Source organism: Sceloporus undulatus, chromosome 6, assembly GCF_019175285.1.
Source record: "Sceloporus undulatus isolate JIND9_A2432 ecotype Alabama chromosome 6, SceUnd_v1.1, whole genome shotgun sequence".
NCBI classification, from domain to species: domain Eukaryota; kingdom Metazoa; phylum Chordata; class Lepidosauria; order Squamata; family Phrynosomatidae; genus Sceloporus; species Sceloporus undulatus.
Window position 1 is genome coordinate 112,084,448 of NC_056527.1, and position 16,532 is coordinate 112,100,979.

The 16,532-nt window shown below is 39.6% G+C and overlaps 1 protein-coding gene and 1 pseudogene across 1 annotated transcript in view; both read left to right on the forward strand.

Annotated features, from left to right (window-relative positions):
- The window catches only part of LOC121933856 (vomeronasal type-2 receptor 26-like), a 9,338-nt gene extending 3,777 nt beyond the window's left edge, over positions 1-5,561 (forward strand). The window contains exons 4-6 of the mRNA XM_042473847.1: positions 1,889-2,116; positions 3,372-3,498; positions 4,633-5,561. Coding sequence (XP_042329781.1) covers positions 1,889-2,116; positions 3,372-3,498; positions 4,633-5,561 — 1,284 coding nt within the window. The remainder of the gene's footprint in view (positions 1-1,888; positions 2,117-3,371; positions 3,499-4,632) is intronic.
- A 3,954-nt stretch (positions 5,562-9,515) lies between these two features.
- LOC121933857 overlaps positions 9,516-16,532 on the forward strand; it is a 16,510-nt pseudogene continuing 9,493 nt past the window's right edge.

Sequence of the window (16,532 nt, forward strand, 5' to 3'; positions counted from 1 at the left end):
CTGGTGCATTTAGGGTATTACAATGACACAAATCCATTGGTGAAAAATTAGGTTTATTGATATTTTATGAATGTTGCAGTATCCACCCCCAGGATCTGGAACTCCTTCTCAGAGAAGTTATATTGGCACCTTTCCTACTTTCTTTTTGTATACTTTTCTATTGCAACAGGCATTTGATGAGTGATAATATAAGGCCCATTTTACACAATGTACTGGATATTGCCAATTGTTGTGGTGATATGTGCGTCTGTTTTAATGACATATATTAATACCTAGTTTTAATTTTTTTTTCTAATGGTTTAATATTTTAATTGTGTTTTTAACTTTAGTATTTTGTATTTTTAACAATGTTTTTATTGTTGTAAGCTGCTTTGAGTCCCAATATGGGGGAAAGGCAGGATAGAAATAATAATAATAATAATAATAATAATAATAATAATAATAATAATAATAATAATAATACAGTGCACCTGTGTTTTATGTGGGCACAATATACACGGCTTTCAGCATATGCTGAAAGCTGCACCAGAAGAAGCGATGCCATGCTCCGGAAGGAGTAATGGCGTGCATGTCACACTCTGCTGCATACACCCCTTACTTCTAATGGGGCTTGAGCATATGTGGAGTTTTCTTTATGCAGAGGGGACCGGAACGGATCCCCCGTGTAAGGGAAGGGACCATTCTAATAATAATGTTGTGTATCCTCAAGTCATTTCCAATTCAAGACAACCCTAAGGTGAATTTATCACTGTGGGTTCTTGGTAAGTTTCTCCTGAGGGGACTTGTCATTGTCATCCTATGATGATAATAATAATATTATAATAATTGCCCATCCTCATGAGGTAAATGGGATAAAATTTGCTTGGGATCATGGTGAGTGATTTCATTTCTCTTGATACAATTACTGTCTGGTCACTAGGAATGTTTCCCCCCCGTTAAGGCCTTTTACAAGGTTAACCACTTATTTTATATGCATTGTGTGGATTGTATTGCATTATGTGAACATGAGAAGAGCAAATGCCAGATCAGACGGGGGGGGGGGGGGGGATGTAGTTCACCATTCTGTTCCTACAGCAGGCAGGCAAACATTTATGGGAAACTCATAGTAGGACATGATTACTATTGCACCTTCTTCCTTGTGTTCCCTAGTCATTAGTATTCATATGGACAACCAGGTTTCACATTGGAAAGAAACAGATTGCACATGGGCTTTATTATAAAACTATTGAATATAGTCATTTCATTAACAACAATATTATATAATACATTCTAGTGATAGATAAAATAGGACCAGTTGAGAAACAATTTCCCTTTTTTATTATTCTGACATCTAAAGTAAAAGTATTATTCTTTCAAAGGGGAAGATTCTGACCACTGTTAAGTAGCTCCATTCTTGCACAGTGATGTAGTGGTTTGAGCATTTGTCTATGACTCAGGAGAACAGGTTCAAATCCCTGTTCTGCCACGGAAACCCACTGGATGGTCTTGGGAAGGTCACACTCTCTCTGCCTTTGGGGAAGGCAATGAAAAACCTCCTCTGAACAAATCTTTCCTGGAAAATCCCTCAATAGAGTCACTTTAGGGTTGCCATAAGTTGAAAATGACTTGAGGGCACACAACAACAACAACAACAACAACAACAACAACAACAACAACATTATCATGTGGCCATATTTTATTGTCCAAGAACCCTTACAAGGTTATCAGTGGTTTCTGACTGACTGAAATTCCTCCCAAACATATTTGGAGTCTTTATAAATAATGCTGGATGATGGTCAATGGGGGTGAAATTACCACTGCATGGGCCACTTTTGACAGATATTACCAACTATAAATGTTCACACTATATCTGCACCTTTATATACATCCTTGCTCATTTTTTCCCCAGCTCCATCCTTTTCTGGGGACAGTTTCTTTTAACAACAGTGCTGGGCAGCTGGTTTCCTTTGACAAAAATAGAGAATTAGTGGCTGGATTTGATATTATAAACTGGATTACGTCCCCAAACAAGTCTTTCTTTAGAATCAAGATTGGAAGAACAGATCCACATGCTCCTCCAGACAAAATGATTACCCTTTCTGAGAATACCATTGTGTGGCCTGGCCAATTTAATCAGGTAGATGTTGATGCACAATTCAATACATAACCAATACTTAGTATGGTGTTCAGACAATGGTGTAGAGAAACTGAAATAACTCAGTCTCAAAGTGAAACTAAATGTGTTTTGGGAATCTTGATTTCCCACTCAGTTGCTGTTGTTGAATTTATTGTTGTTATTGATTGTTGTTGTTGTGGGCCTTCGGTTCATTTCTGACCCTATGGCAGCCCTAAGACCCTATCATGGGGTTTTCTTGACAAGATTTGTTCTGAGGTGGCTTGACTTTGCCTTCCTCTGAGGCTGAGAGAGAGTGACTTGCCTATGGCTCCATGGTTGAGCAGGGATTTGAACCCTGGTCTCCAGAGTCCCCAGCATGCAAATCATTACACTAAACATGAGTCAACAGTATGATGCAGCAGCTAAAAAGCCAATATGATTTTAGGCTGCATCACTGTCTAGGTCAAAGGAAGTAAGAGTGCTACTCTATTTTGCTTTCGTCAGACCTCATCCTGAATACTGTATCCAGTTCTGGACACCACAATTCAAAAGGGATATTGACAAACTGGACCATGTCCAGAGGAGGGCAACCAAAATGGTGAAAGGTCTGGAAACCATGCCCTATGAGGAGTGGCTTAGGGAGCTGGGTATATTTAGTCTGGAAAAGAGAAGGCTAAGAGGGGACATGATAGCCATGTTGAAATATTTGGAAGGATGTTATATGGAATCAGAAACAAGCTTGTTTTTTGCTGCTCCACAGACTAGGACATGGAGCAATGGATTCAGACTACAGGTAAAGAGATTCCACCTAAACATTAAGAAGGGTTTCCTGATTATAAGAGCTGTTTGACAGTGGAATACACTGCCTCAGAGAGTGGTGGTATCTCCTTCTTCGAAGTTTTTAAATAGAGTCTGGATGGCCATCTATCCGGGATGCTTTGATGGTGTATTCCTGCATGGCAGAATGGGATTGGCCCTTGCGGTCTCTTCCAGTTCTTTGATTCTATGCGTCTGCACCACACTGGCTCAAAAGCTGAAATACTTAAGTCAAAATGCAAAATAGTGTGTTCTAGTGAAGTGGACATGTTTATTTGAGAATACTTATATCAACTTCAGCTAGGACTTCAGCTAAGCTTAAAACAGCTGACTGCATACTAAGTGCTTTCTGGAAAAATCCCTGTTTTGCCATGCCAACAACCTTTAGCTTTATTTTAGATGAACTGGTGAGCTACAATCTACTCAAAACCTTTTCTGGCTATTTTGGTTTGATGGACAGGCACAGCCCATTTCCACATGTAATGACAACTGTTATCCAGGTTATAGGAAGACCAAGAAGGAAGGGAAGCCATTTTGCTGCTATGATTGCCTTCCATGTCCAGAAGGGAAGATTTCAGATAAAACAGGTAAGAAATGTCATTACCTAGACTTTAACAAATACTTGACTGTCATGAAGCTTGTGTAATAGTCTTCCTAATATTTATACCTATATTTATACTATATATCAACAGTGATTGACTTTTGCTGAGAAAGGAATACATTGTAATATAACCATTTCTCTGTATGTTCTCTTCTCTGTATAGTACAATAAAAGGAGCCTTGCAGATTATTATGAAATATATGGAAATACTGATCATTCCTGATGTCTAATATACCAGCAGAAAAGATCCATTCTGTAAAAGGAGTTAATTTAGGAGTGCAGACAGAAGTCTTTATCTGGTGCTCTGCACATCACTTTTATATGTGTGGAATAGGGTTATAATCCTTTACCAGTTTTGTTTTTGAATGGATCAATTAGTAATGTTAGCAGTTTTCTTCCTGCTGTGAGGGCATCTTTGGAAAGAGCACTACTTGTTCAGTGCAAAATTAGTACTTTTTGCGCAGCAAACACAATTTTCTGCCCTTTTTTGTTTTCTGCACAAGACATGCTGTAATTTAGGATTTATTCCATGCAAATTTCATATGTGAGAAGTTTTTAATAATTTTTTTAATTTATTGCAAAAAACAACAACAACAACATTATCTAGGGAAGGAAACGGCTTCTTTTTTTAGCAGAAGCTAATGTTCTGTGCAGAAATATTATTTTTTGTACAGAAAATGCTGTTCTCTTCATTTTAATTCCATAGGAAATGTGAAGTTGAAGGCTTTCATGGCCAGCATCCATAGTTTTTTGTGGGTTTTTCGGGCTATGTGGCCATGTTCTAGAAGAGTTTCTTCCTGATGTTTCACCAGCACCTGTGGTTGGCATCTTCAGAGAAAAGATGCCAGCCACAGATGCTGGCAAAACGTCAGGAAGAAACTCTTCTAGAACATGGCCACATAGCCCGAAAAACCCACAAAAAATCCATAGGAAATCTTGCATTTCCCCACCTATAAATGTCCAAGCTTGGAAGTGGCTTTCCTCTAGCTCCCCCCCCCCCCCAATATGGAAATATTTCTGCTTTGCTCTTCCTGATTGTAGAGGAACCATGCTGTAATATTAAAGTTACAATGAAGTGAGCATTGGTCTACCATGTCTTAAAAAGTGATTTCTATTTCAGATATGAATGATTGTGTTCGATGTCCAGAAGATCACTATCCAAGCCAAGACCAGGATTTGTGCATTCCAAAATCGATCATTTTCTTATCATATGAAGAACCCTTGGGGATCAGTTTGGCCATTCTGGCCCTTGTCCTCTCTTTTACAGCAGCTTTTGTGTTAGGGATCTTCATCAAGCACCAGGATACCCCCATAGTCAAAAACAATAACCAGAACTTGACTTACATTCTCCTCACCTCCTTGCTCCTCTCTTTCCTTTGTGTTTTCTTATTCATTGGTCAGCCTGGGAGAGTAATATGTCTCCTCCGTCAAACCACCTTTGGCTTCATCTTTGCTGTGGCCCTGGCTTCTGTTTTGGCCAAAACTATTGTAGTGGTTCTAGCATTTATGTCTACCAGGCCAGGGTCTAGGATGAGGAAATGGGTAGGAAAACAACTAGCTAGCTCCATTGTTCTTTGTTGCTCCTTTATTCAAGCCGTCATTTGTAGCACATGGTTGACAACTTTCCCCCCATTTCCAGATTCTGACCTGCAGTCAGTAGCTGAAAAAATTGTTCTGCAATGCAATGAAGGGTCACCAGCAATGTTCTACTCTGTTCTGGGTTTTTTGGGATTCCTAGCCGCTGTCAGTTTCATTGTGGCTTTTCTGGCCAGAAAGTTACCTGAAAATTTCAATGAAGCCAAGTTCATCACTTTCAGCATGTTGATATTCTGCACTGTTTGGTTGTCCTTTGTGCCAACTTATTTGAGTACCAAGGGAAAGTATATGGTGGCTGTAGAGATCTTTTCAATTTTAGGGTCCAGTGCTGGATTACTTGGCTGCATCTTTTCCCCCAAATGCTATGTCATTTTACTGAAGCCAGAGCTGAACCATAAGAAGCTGTTAATAAGAAGGAAGAATCTTAAGGTTTATGCCTTTGCACCTAATTAAATTAAGAGTCACTTGTGATTTGTGTTTTTTGATAGATCACAGATATGTGTTTTCTACTCTGCCTATGAGAAGACTGCATCCAGAAACAGAAAATATCACATTTTAAATCACCTCATTGACACTTTAAAACCCATGTAAAATATATGTTTATCACTCATATTTCACTGCCATCATTTAGGATTTTTTTCTTTAAACCGTTGTGATCTTTGTGTGCATCTAGACATTGATAGATCGCAGATATGTGTCACATAATGGGTTTCCATGGAGGAGTGGGGATTCAAACCCTGTTCTCGAGTGTCATAGTCCAATGCTCAAACAATTGCATTATGCTGGCTCAGGGAAGCATTTTATAGCCAACTTTTAATGAAGTTTAAATTTATATTAAAGCCTCTCTTTATTATGCTATTATTAACGGATATTAGTTTTCATGCTCTACCTGCTGCTACTGTTATTAGTCAATAGTCAATTAGTCTTGGCAGGCAAGTAAACCTAAATGTGAAAGTCAGCATAATGCCATGGGGGGTGCATGTGTGTGGCTCTGTATCTCTCCATTATCTGTTTGTCAACAATCCATCATTTATCTAGCCATCTTGGGAGACTTTTAGCCCAGAAGACTGGGTATATATGCATTCATTAAAGGTTTGTTGTTGTGTGTCTCCAAGTCATTTTTGACTTATGGCAATCCTAAGACAAACCTATCATACGTTTTTTCCCCTTTTGGCCATTTTCTTCAGAAAGGGGCTGTTATTGCCATCTTCTGAGGCTGGGATAGTGTGACTTGCCTATGGTCACCCCGTGGATTTTTATGCTTGAACAGGGAATCAAATCCAGATCTCCAGAGCCATAGTCCAACACTCAAAATGTTTACACCATGCTGGCTCTCATGTATACCTTAATAAAAAGGAATTCCTTAATTAAAAACAAACTTTCATCTTAACATGTTGTGCTTCAGGCTTACATGTTATTGCCAACTCAAAAATATCAGGAAACAGTTTTTAAGTGTGAAGCCTTCAGGAGACAACTTATTCAATCAATATGGTGATGGGACAGTGCCCTGTGCTGTGGTGGTCAATGGCAATTTTCATGCCATCTAAGGACAAAATAGCTATCAGTGGCAGCATGGTGGATGCGAGTATCAGATTTATCTGCTCAATATGTTCTAGGCAACTGAAGCTGTATCACAGGATTGAAACTATCCAACCTTCCACATAAATGGATTCTGCATCCATGGATTCAACCACCCATGGCTTGAAATTTCCCCTGTAAAGGGAATGAGATGTTCTAGATAAATAATAATAATAATAATAATAATTATAATTCAAAGAAGAAGAAGAAGAAGAAGAAGAAGAAGAAGAAGAAGAAGAAGAAGTTGATTTTATTTCTTTTCTACCTCTCCTTGAAGCTCTAGGTGGGGTACAACTTGTTAAAATACAAAATACACTTATAAAAGAAAACACATAAAACCAGCAGTTACAATGCAGTCGTATAAAAACCATTGAAGTACACTCATATGGGTATATTCTTGAAAATACACAAATTAAAAATCATGATTTAAAATTGACTGGGTAGGCCTTCCAGAAGAGATGTGTCCTTACAGGTAAAGGTAAAGGTAGTCCCTTGACATGGATGTCTAGTCGTAACTGACTGTAGGGGGCAATGCTCATCTCCATTACTAAGCTGAAGAGCCAGCATTGTCCGAGGACTGCTCTGGTGGTCATGTGGACAGCATGACTACACCGAATGCTGTTACCTTCCCACTGAAGTGCTACCTCTCTATCTACTTGAATTTGTATGTTTTCGTACTGCTAGGTTGGCAGAAGCTGGGACTAGTGACGGGAGATCACCCCATCATGCAACACTTGGGCCTCAAACTACCAACCTTCTTATTTTCCGATCATCCGAATTGCATCTTAAACCTCTAAGCCATCACATCCTTCTGTGTCTTTAATACTGTTTTAAATGATGTCAGCGTTTTCAGCTGTTGTGTCTCTTCTGGCAGGTTATTCCAAAGTCTCGGAGCACTAGATGAAAAGGTCCTCTGGGAAACCAGTCAATTCCTTGCTGGTTGGAGCAAACATTTCCCAGAAGACCTGAGTGTATAGGGTGAATTCTACAAGAGAAGGCAATCTTGTAGGTAACCTGGACCCAAACCATGTAAGGCTTTAAAGATAATAACCAACACTTTGTCCTTTCCCAGAAACTAATTGGCAACCAATGGAGTGATTTTATGATTGGTGTAATATGATCACCTCTGGATGTACCCATAATCAGTCTGGTCCCATATTATGAACCAGTTGGAGTTTCTGGACTTGGTACAAAGGGCAAACCCAATATATAGATGAAATGGCACATCAATTGGTTTTGCTGCAGACCTCCTGCTGCCTGACCTACTAGGGATTTCCCTATCCCTGTTTATAAATTAACAAGTTGCTGTCAAGTGGTAAATCAACACCATTGCATAGAATGAGTTGGCCTTCCATATCCATGGATTCTACATCCATAGATACAACCACCCATGGCTTGAAAATATTCTCTAAAAAAAGATTCTGCCCAAAATCCCAAAATAAAGCCTTGATTTTGCAATTTTGGGCGCGTTACAGATGGGCCAAAACTACGTGCTTAGCACGTACTAGGGTTACGAAAGGGCATCCCTTCTGAACGCCCTAACCCTAGTATGTGCTGAGCACGTACAAAATGACGGCGCCCATTCTAGATGGGCACCACCATTGGGACGTCATGACCACACCACCTCCAAACGGGGCGGCGCGGAAGTGATGTCTTGGTGCCACACAAGGGCGCCTGGGGCGCCCTTTCTGCGGCACCAGAAGGAGCTCCAAAACAGAGCTCCTTCCAGGTTTGTGTCGCTGGGCGCAGTCTTTAGATGGCTGTGCCAGCGACGCAAACCAGAAAGGGGCCAAGTGGCCCCTTTCTTTTTGTCCCCACCACTGTTCATGCTTGGGGCATGAAGCCCCAAGGACACCCCTTTCCAGACCGTGGGGAAGCAGCCTTTTGCCACTTCCACATAGCCTGGAAAGTGGCGGATCGGGGCCTCACAGGCTGCCACTGTGGCAGCTGAGGCCCCGATCCGGCGGGGAAAGGGGCGGGAACAGGCCACCCCAAAGGGGCGGTCTGTAAACCGCCTTATATATGGAACATCATTTTACTACACCATTGTATATAATGGGAATTGAGCATGCATGGATTTTGTAATCCATGGGTATGGGAGGCCCTGGCACCAAACTCCAACAGATATGAAGGAATGGAAGGAATATTTATTTATATATATGCCACCTTTCTCCCAAATTGGACCCAAGGCAGCTCACAAAAGAGATTTTAAAACAATGCAACTTTACAAACAGAATTTAAAACATCACATCAATAACATTAGAAATGCAAAATCATTAAAACTTGGCAAGCTAAAAGTATAAAATCCTCCTTGGGCAGATTTACATATTAAAGGCCTACTTGAAAGGAAGAGTTTTTGGCTGTTGATGAAAGGACAATTAAGTAGAATAGAATAGAATGGAAAACAGATAGAAAGAAAAGTGAAGGCCACCAGCCCATGACTTTTTCACCCACTGATTAATATCAGAAAAAATATTTGCTGAGATGTGATAAACATGTTTCCTTTCTACTTCTTACATCTCAGCTGTCTAGAGTAGGTAATTTTCTCACCTGCGTTTATCCAGGAAAATGTAATTACTTTTACTCCCATTTTTCACCCCTAGAGAGTTCTAGTGGCAACATATACAACTGTGAAGCCATACTACTATTAATCTCCTCTGTGCCGTTCATCGCTTGGGCTACAGATGTAGACACTTCTGTCAGTCCAGTTCCTACTTCTTCACACCTCACCATTCTGGCGTATGGGAAAGTAACCAGGTTTTGCTAGACAAAGGGACTGGAATGACAATGCAGAAAGAGTTTAGTTACATAAATTTGAGACTGCGTTGGATGGTCATGGTATTTTTGGTATTGGTTTTAGTGTTACAGTCCCAAATCATCGGCAAATATCCCAGTGTGCAGTGTTCCATCAAAGAACCTTTTGCTATACAACATCAATATTATCAGTCAGGGGAGGTCATCATTGCTGGTATTATGTCTCAAGTGTACATACTTTCAAGACCAATAACCTTTGAAATACATCCATCTCAAGAACTTTCTAATTTTCAACTGTAAGTAGTGAGCTTTTCATATCATACATTTGTAATGAATGCTTTTTTCAATCAGACGGTTAATGCACAGTCGTGACAATGTAAATGAGTCTGGACAAAAATTATTAATAAATTAGACTTGATTCAGCTTAACGCCCATTGATTTCAATATTAACCAAATTCTGATATCTTAGTATGTATCCTCCTCTTCCTAATTAGTTTTCTTACCACTCACCGACCCCCCCCCTTTTTTTTTTGTCCTTTGCTTTTCATTTAACTTTTTCCCATTCTCATTTTCCTCTTCAGTAAACTAAATATTTATTGAAGGATGAGTTAGTTTGGATATCCCAAGTCAGTTTCTATGAACAGTGCTTGTCATTGTTTCAGAATCTCTGATTATACTCCAAGTACATCATAATATTTCTTTACTATACCTATAAGTAAGGAGGGTTCACATGCTCTTTTGCTTCTGTGTAAAGTTTTTTTTCGGTTGGAGGGAGGACTTTGAAAAAAATGTTATCACTTATGTTAAGTTGGGTGATATTTGCAGTATTGAGTTGCAACATACAATACATCCAAGGCTAAATAGAGTCTAGTTATTCATTGTGGGGAAGGGGTGTTGGTGTTATAAGTACATATATAATGTGTAAGTACATATATAAATGTTTACCTTTACATATGTAATAAAAATGTGAATTAGGGATTTCTGTTCAGAAGAATTCAGTCTGCTCTAATGTAACCTATTATAAGATCTATCATAATTATTTTGTTTGCAATTAATGTGTTTGGTTTGGTTTTCACTAGGATACGTTATCCTTATATTGGGTCAAGGTATACTTTAACCTGAGGATTGATCTGACTCTGATAGAGCTGCATATACAATTTGTACTCTGTGTGTATTTGTATGTGTGTACTGGTGGAGAGAATGAGAAGGAGGAGGGACACACACACACACACACGCACACTCAAGTCTTGCTCATCCATAGTTCTGAAATCTAAAATGTTCCAAAAATGAAAGTTTTTCATACAGTGAGTGTTGCATGTAATTGAATGAGAAGAAATGGTCTGCTCTGAAAAAAATAAACCATTGCATAGCATGGAAGATAAACATTTACATTGTAAATATTGCTCCTTACAGAGTAATAACACAACTGTATCAGTACATCATGGCCTTGGCGTTTGCTGTAAAGGAGACCAATGAAAACCAGCAGCTCTTGCCCAATGTTACCCTCGGTTTCCACATCTATAACAACCAATTCATTGAAAATGGGGTCTATCTTGCTGCAATGGAACTTTTGTCTAGACGGCACAAAGTCACTGCCAATTACAAATGTGATGCTGAGAACCTTCCACTAGCAGTGATTGCAGGTCCTAACACTGACTATCGTCTTCCCATGGCAACTATCCTATCTATATATAAGATAACACAAGTAAGATATGTTTACAAAAGATGAGGGTATAACAAGCCATTAAGACATGAACTATAATCTGTGATGTTGTAGTTCACAATGGGAAATGTCTCTAGTTAAATAAAACGTACTTGAATGGCCAGGTTTGGTCTAGTATGTGCTACAGACACATTACATTGCTCAATACAGGAGGTTGCTTTCCCCCCTCACTTCAGATTTTAGAAATCCCATATATAACAAGTGAGTAATGCCAAAAGACCCTAAAAATCTCAGATCCTGCCTCATCATGGAAGCTAAGCAGGGTCAGCCGTGGTGAGTACTTGGATGGGAGACTGCCAAGAAATATCAGGTGAGGTAGGCTATACTTCAGAAAAAGGAACAACCACCTCTGAGTATTTCTTGCCTAAAAATCACCTACTTCTGGAGTCATCATAAGTTGAAAGGCAACTCAGAAGCACACATGCATGCATGCATGCTCATCCATGCACACTGATGCGCACATGCACGCACACACACACAGATTGTATGTATTAGAATTCAAAGACATAGCTCTGTTAATCTGGAGAATCAGTGTGGAAAGGGACCTTGTAGCACCTTTCAGAATAACTGAAAGAAAGAAGTTGGTAGCATGAGGTTTTGTAAGCATCAGTCTACTTCCCCAGGTGCATGCTGTAAGCCTTTGGAAATCTGATAGCTTGATTTTGTTCAATGAGTCTCAAATGGCTTAGGTTTGGGATATCTGAAGAACTGTTTTCAGAATTTGGCTGGCAACAACTACATGTTAAGTTTATATTTTAACCTTTAACAGTTATGTTGTTTGTTGTGATCTTGTTTTTATACTTGTCAAAGACCGAATAAATTTTATTACATTACAACTACATGCATAAAGGCCCCATATGTGTGCAGATCTTTTTTTAGTGCTGTGGCTTTTAATATCCCTGTCCTTCCATTACAACACCACTCACCCCCAACTTACTTTAAGCTCTGAAACCATCTCACGTTGGCAGTCTGTGTTTTATGATGAGCCGTCGGGATTTGAGAAGCATCTGGTAATCCTCCTCCCCAATAGCCAGATGCACAATGATTACAAAAGTGCAGAGACCCACTAGAGAAACCCTGTGGATTCGGATGTCTGAAACCATCACTGTGTGTCTGGGGTCTTCATGAATCAGAAACAACTTGAAGGCACACAACAACAACAACAACAGCAACAGGGTGATGCTTCTGCAATCCTGTCTGCTTGCCATGAAGCACAGAATGGCTGTTCAAGGTGGCTTCAGGGATTTAAGGTAAATCAAATATGTTATAGAATGTTGAATTGCTTTTGAACGTAAATTCTATATCTATTTTATTGGTGTTTTTGAATGTTTTTAAAATCTGTGCTGCATTTACCATTTCTCAAAACTACCTTGAGATCCAATATTGAGAAATAGGTAGGGTATAAATGAATGAAATAATCTTAACTTTAATGTTAATGTTAATACAAATTCATGTGAAATTTGGAATCAGATCCTTTGTGGTTCATTCATGCAAAATATGGAAAGAACATGTTATTGATTCTTCTTGAAAGACAAATAATTCCTGGCTTGTATTTGTAGTTGTTATATGTGATGACACTTTTTCATGTTTGGGTGGTGGATTCTACAAAAGAATTCAGATACATAAACTGAAGGGAGGGATATCATCCTTGAGAGAATTTCTTAAAACAATCACACTTTTGGTATGTTACAATGGTGTTTCTAGGAAAGATAACAGGTATGAGTTACACAAATTCTTTGGTGATGTTAAGTAGGAGTTAGGCATTCATATGTAATGGATACACTGTAATACTTAGGATTACTGTAACTAGTTTTAACTAATTCATTACTTTTGGTATTCAGTATTTCCACAAAGGGTAAATATTATCCATTGAATAGCATTTCTCACACCAGCATTTGTGTATGCATATCGGTATCTATCTGTGTGTGTTGACATAGAGGCTTTTTTGTTTTTTGAAACAAAAATATAAAGCTATTGTGGCCTGGAAACCTACAAAGTATAGGCATGATTTCGTATCTGTCTCTTTGACTTGTACATCCTGTTTTACCCACTGAATTCAACACAAAAGCTAATTTCAAAAACCAGTTTTAAAAACTTGTAGCTGTATTCATACAACTTTGATAGTCCACCAGAAGTGCAACAGAGATGGGACCAATCTAATTCCCTTTGAGTGATATAATACAGATAAGTTCTTTCCAACCAAACTACTTCAGGGGGTAAAATAATAATAATAATAAAGTTTTTATTTATATCCCGCACCTTCCTTCGATCAGGGCGGCTTACAGTATAAAATTTAAAACAACAATACATACAATAAAATCCAAAATACATCACATATAAACAATAATAAAAAACACAGGCTAAAAGCCCCAAAGCCCTTCCTCTTGGCCACGAAAGAGGAGGGAGGCCCACAGGATTTTTAATCGGGGAATGCCTGTTGGAACAGGAAGGTCTTCAAATCCTTCCTGAATTGGGCCAGGGTGGTAGTCGAGCGGAGCTCAGTGGGCAGCGTATTCCAAAGGGCTGGGGCAGCAGTGGAAAATGTCCTCCTTGTGGTGGAGGACAATCTAGCCCCAGGCACCTTCAGTAGCTGCTGCCCAGATGTCCTGAGGGTGCGAGGCGGAATGTACGGGGAGAGGCGATCCTTTAGGTAACCTGGACCCAAGCCATTTAGGGCTTTATAGGTAATAACCAACGCCTTATATTGGGCCCGGAAGCGGATAGGCAACCAATGGAGATCTTTCAATGCCGGTGTTATATGGCTGGTCCTGGGAGTAGAGTACATTGCAGAAATCCAATCTCGAGGTTACCAGAGCATGTACAACAGTTTCTAGGTCCCTCTGCGCCAGGTATGGGCGCAGCTGGCGAATAAGCCGAAGCTGATAACAGGTCCTCTTGACCGTCGCGTTCACCTGAGCAGTCAGGTGTAGCGACGAGTCAAGAAGCACCCCCAGACTGCGCACGGAGTCCTTCACAGGGAGCGTGACCCCGTTCAGGACAGGTGGAACCACCGCCATTCCTGGATCAGGGGAACCTATAACTAGTACCTCCGTTTTCTCTGGATTCAATTTGAGTCGGTTTTCCCTCATCCAGCCCATTACTGACTCTAGACAGGCCACGAGAGGAGAGACCCCATCCCCAGTCACTGCATCAGTCGGAGACATAGAGAAAATGATTTGGGTGTCATCAGCGTACTGATAACCTATATGGGTAGGCCATATAGCATGCCATTCGTGAAGATTTCAGATTCTGGACAAGCTGATGCAAGAGGAAACATTCAGATATCTTGGCTGCAAGATGGTTTAAATATTAGATGACCTTCCACCTACCATCCAAGTCCACAGACCTGTACTAAATGTGCTACCTGTACTATGGGCATTTCCTGTGGGCTCCATCTCTCATTATCTTTGCTACTTCTTGGTGGGATGTGAAGTCCAACAACATCTGGAGGGCGAGATGTTCCTCACCATAATATAAAGTCAATTTGCTAATATGTTTTAACAAATGTACAATAAGAATTCCTTTGCATTAACAAAGATAAAAACAATATTCCATCATCCTAATACATTAGCCCTCAGTATCTACTGGTTCCAGGACCACCTGTAGATAACAAAATCTATGGCTATTCAAGTCCCATTAAATACAATGGCTCAGTAAATTGGGATCCTCTTTATTTGTTTTTTATTTCCTATTTAGCTTATCTTTGGATCTTTGCTTGTGGTGAATAATCATTCCCAAAGGCTTTTCTTCCATAATATGTTCCCAAACAGGGATTATGAGTATGAGGGGATTCTTCAGTTACTCTTGCATTTCAGCTGGATATGGATTGGAGTGGTTTCTCTGGATGATGAGACTGGAGAGAGATTTCTACAAAATGTTCTTCCCATGTTTACTCAGAAAGGCATTTGTATTAACTTTATCGCAAGATTACCCCACTTTTCTGGTGAAATCAATGAGTTGATGAAAGAAACTAGTGAAACATTCCAGGTTGTTATGGGAAGTACTGCCAATGTGTTGGTTATACATGGTGAACTTCATACTATTCTGGCAATAAGGATGCTGCAAAGCATTGCAGACGAAGGGGATGAACTACTGCAAACCACCACAAAAATGTGGATTATGACAGCCCCAATGGAGTTCACATCACTTTCCTTACAAAGAAACTGGGGGATAGATTTCCTTCATGGGGCTATATCCTTTGCAATTCATTCAAAGGACCCTTTGGGATTCAAAAGCTTTCTTCAGACAAGAAACCCGGTCACAGAAAAAGAAGACAAGTTTCTGGGGGCTTTCTGGGAAGAGGCATTTAACTGTATTTTGCCTGATCCTTCATTAGACATGAAATATGGGATATTCTGCACTGGGAAGGAAAAGCTAGAGACTCTTCCTGTGTCTGTTTTTGAAATGACAGTGACCGGGCATAGCTATACCATCTACAATGCTGTCTATGCAGTGGCACATGCTTTGCAGGCCATGTATTCATCCAAATCGAAACACAGAGCAGTGGTGGATGGTGCAAGATGGGAGCATTGGAATAAACACCCATGGCAGGTAATCTGACCAATGCAGAAGAGTTCACTGCATGTACAGTTACAACAATCAGGCCTTTACTATATCAAGAGGTGTCTGGGCTGCCTCTGCACTGCAGAAACAATGCAGTTAGACACTATATTAATTCCCATTGCTGCATGCTATAGAATCTTGGGATTTATAGTCTGGTGGGGTGCCAGAGCTATCTCACAAAACTACAAATCCCAGAATTCCCTAGTATTCAGCCATGGTTGTTAAAGCAGTGTCAAGCTGCATTCATTCTGAAGAGCAGATGCAACCTATGTGAAAGCTAGAATATGGGCCTCTAACTGATAGACTGCCTGCTATTTCTTCCACTTTACAACCATTTGAAAGTGCTCCGCTTGCATTAGGGTCAATGCAGACTTGATTCTTTTGATCATTTCCAATTATGGTGGTTTTGTTTTCAGCATATATTTAAATAGACAGGTTTTGATGAACGATAACACGTAGCTGTTTTGCATTCAACATATGTTTAACTATAACACAGATCAAATCAGTAACGCTCTAGGAACTAACACTCAATACACTGTTCATAAAAATTTTAAAAGATGAGAAGGCAGTTGGAGATGTACATCTACATAAGTTTACTATGGGAGATAGAATAGAGCATGTTCAAAACATCTTGATCCCCATTGGGACACCAGTTAGGGAATGCCAATATATACTGGTAAAACCTGATGTATATCAGGACACTGGCTAGGGGATACCAACATACATCAGTTGAGCCCATGGCCATTAAGATACTATTATTATTATTATTATTATTATTATTATTATTATTATTATTATTATTATTA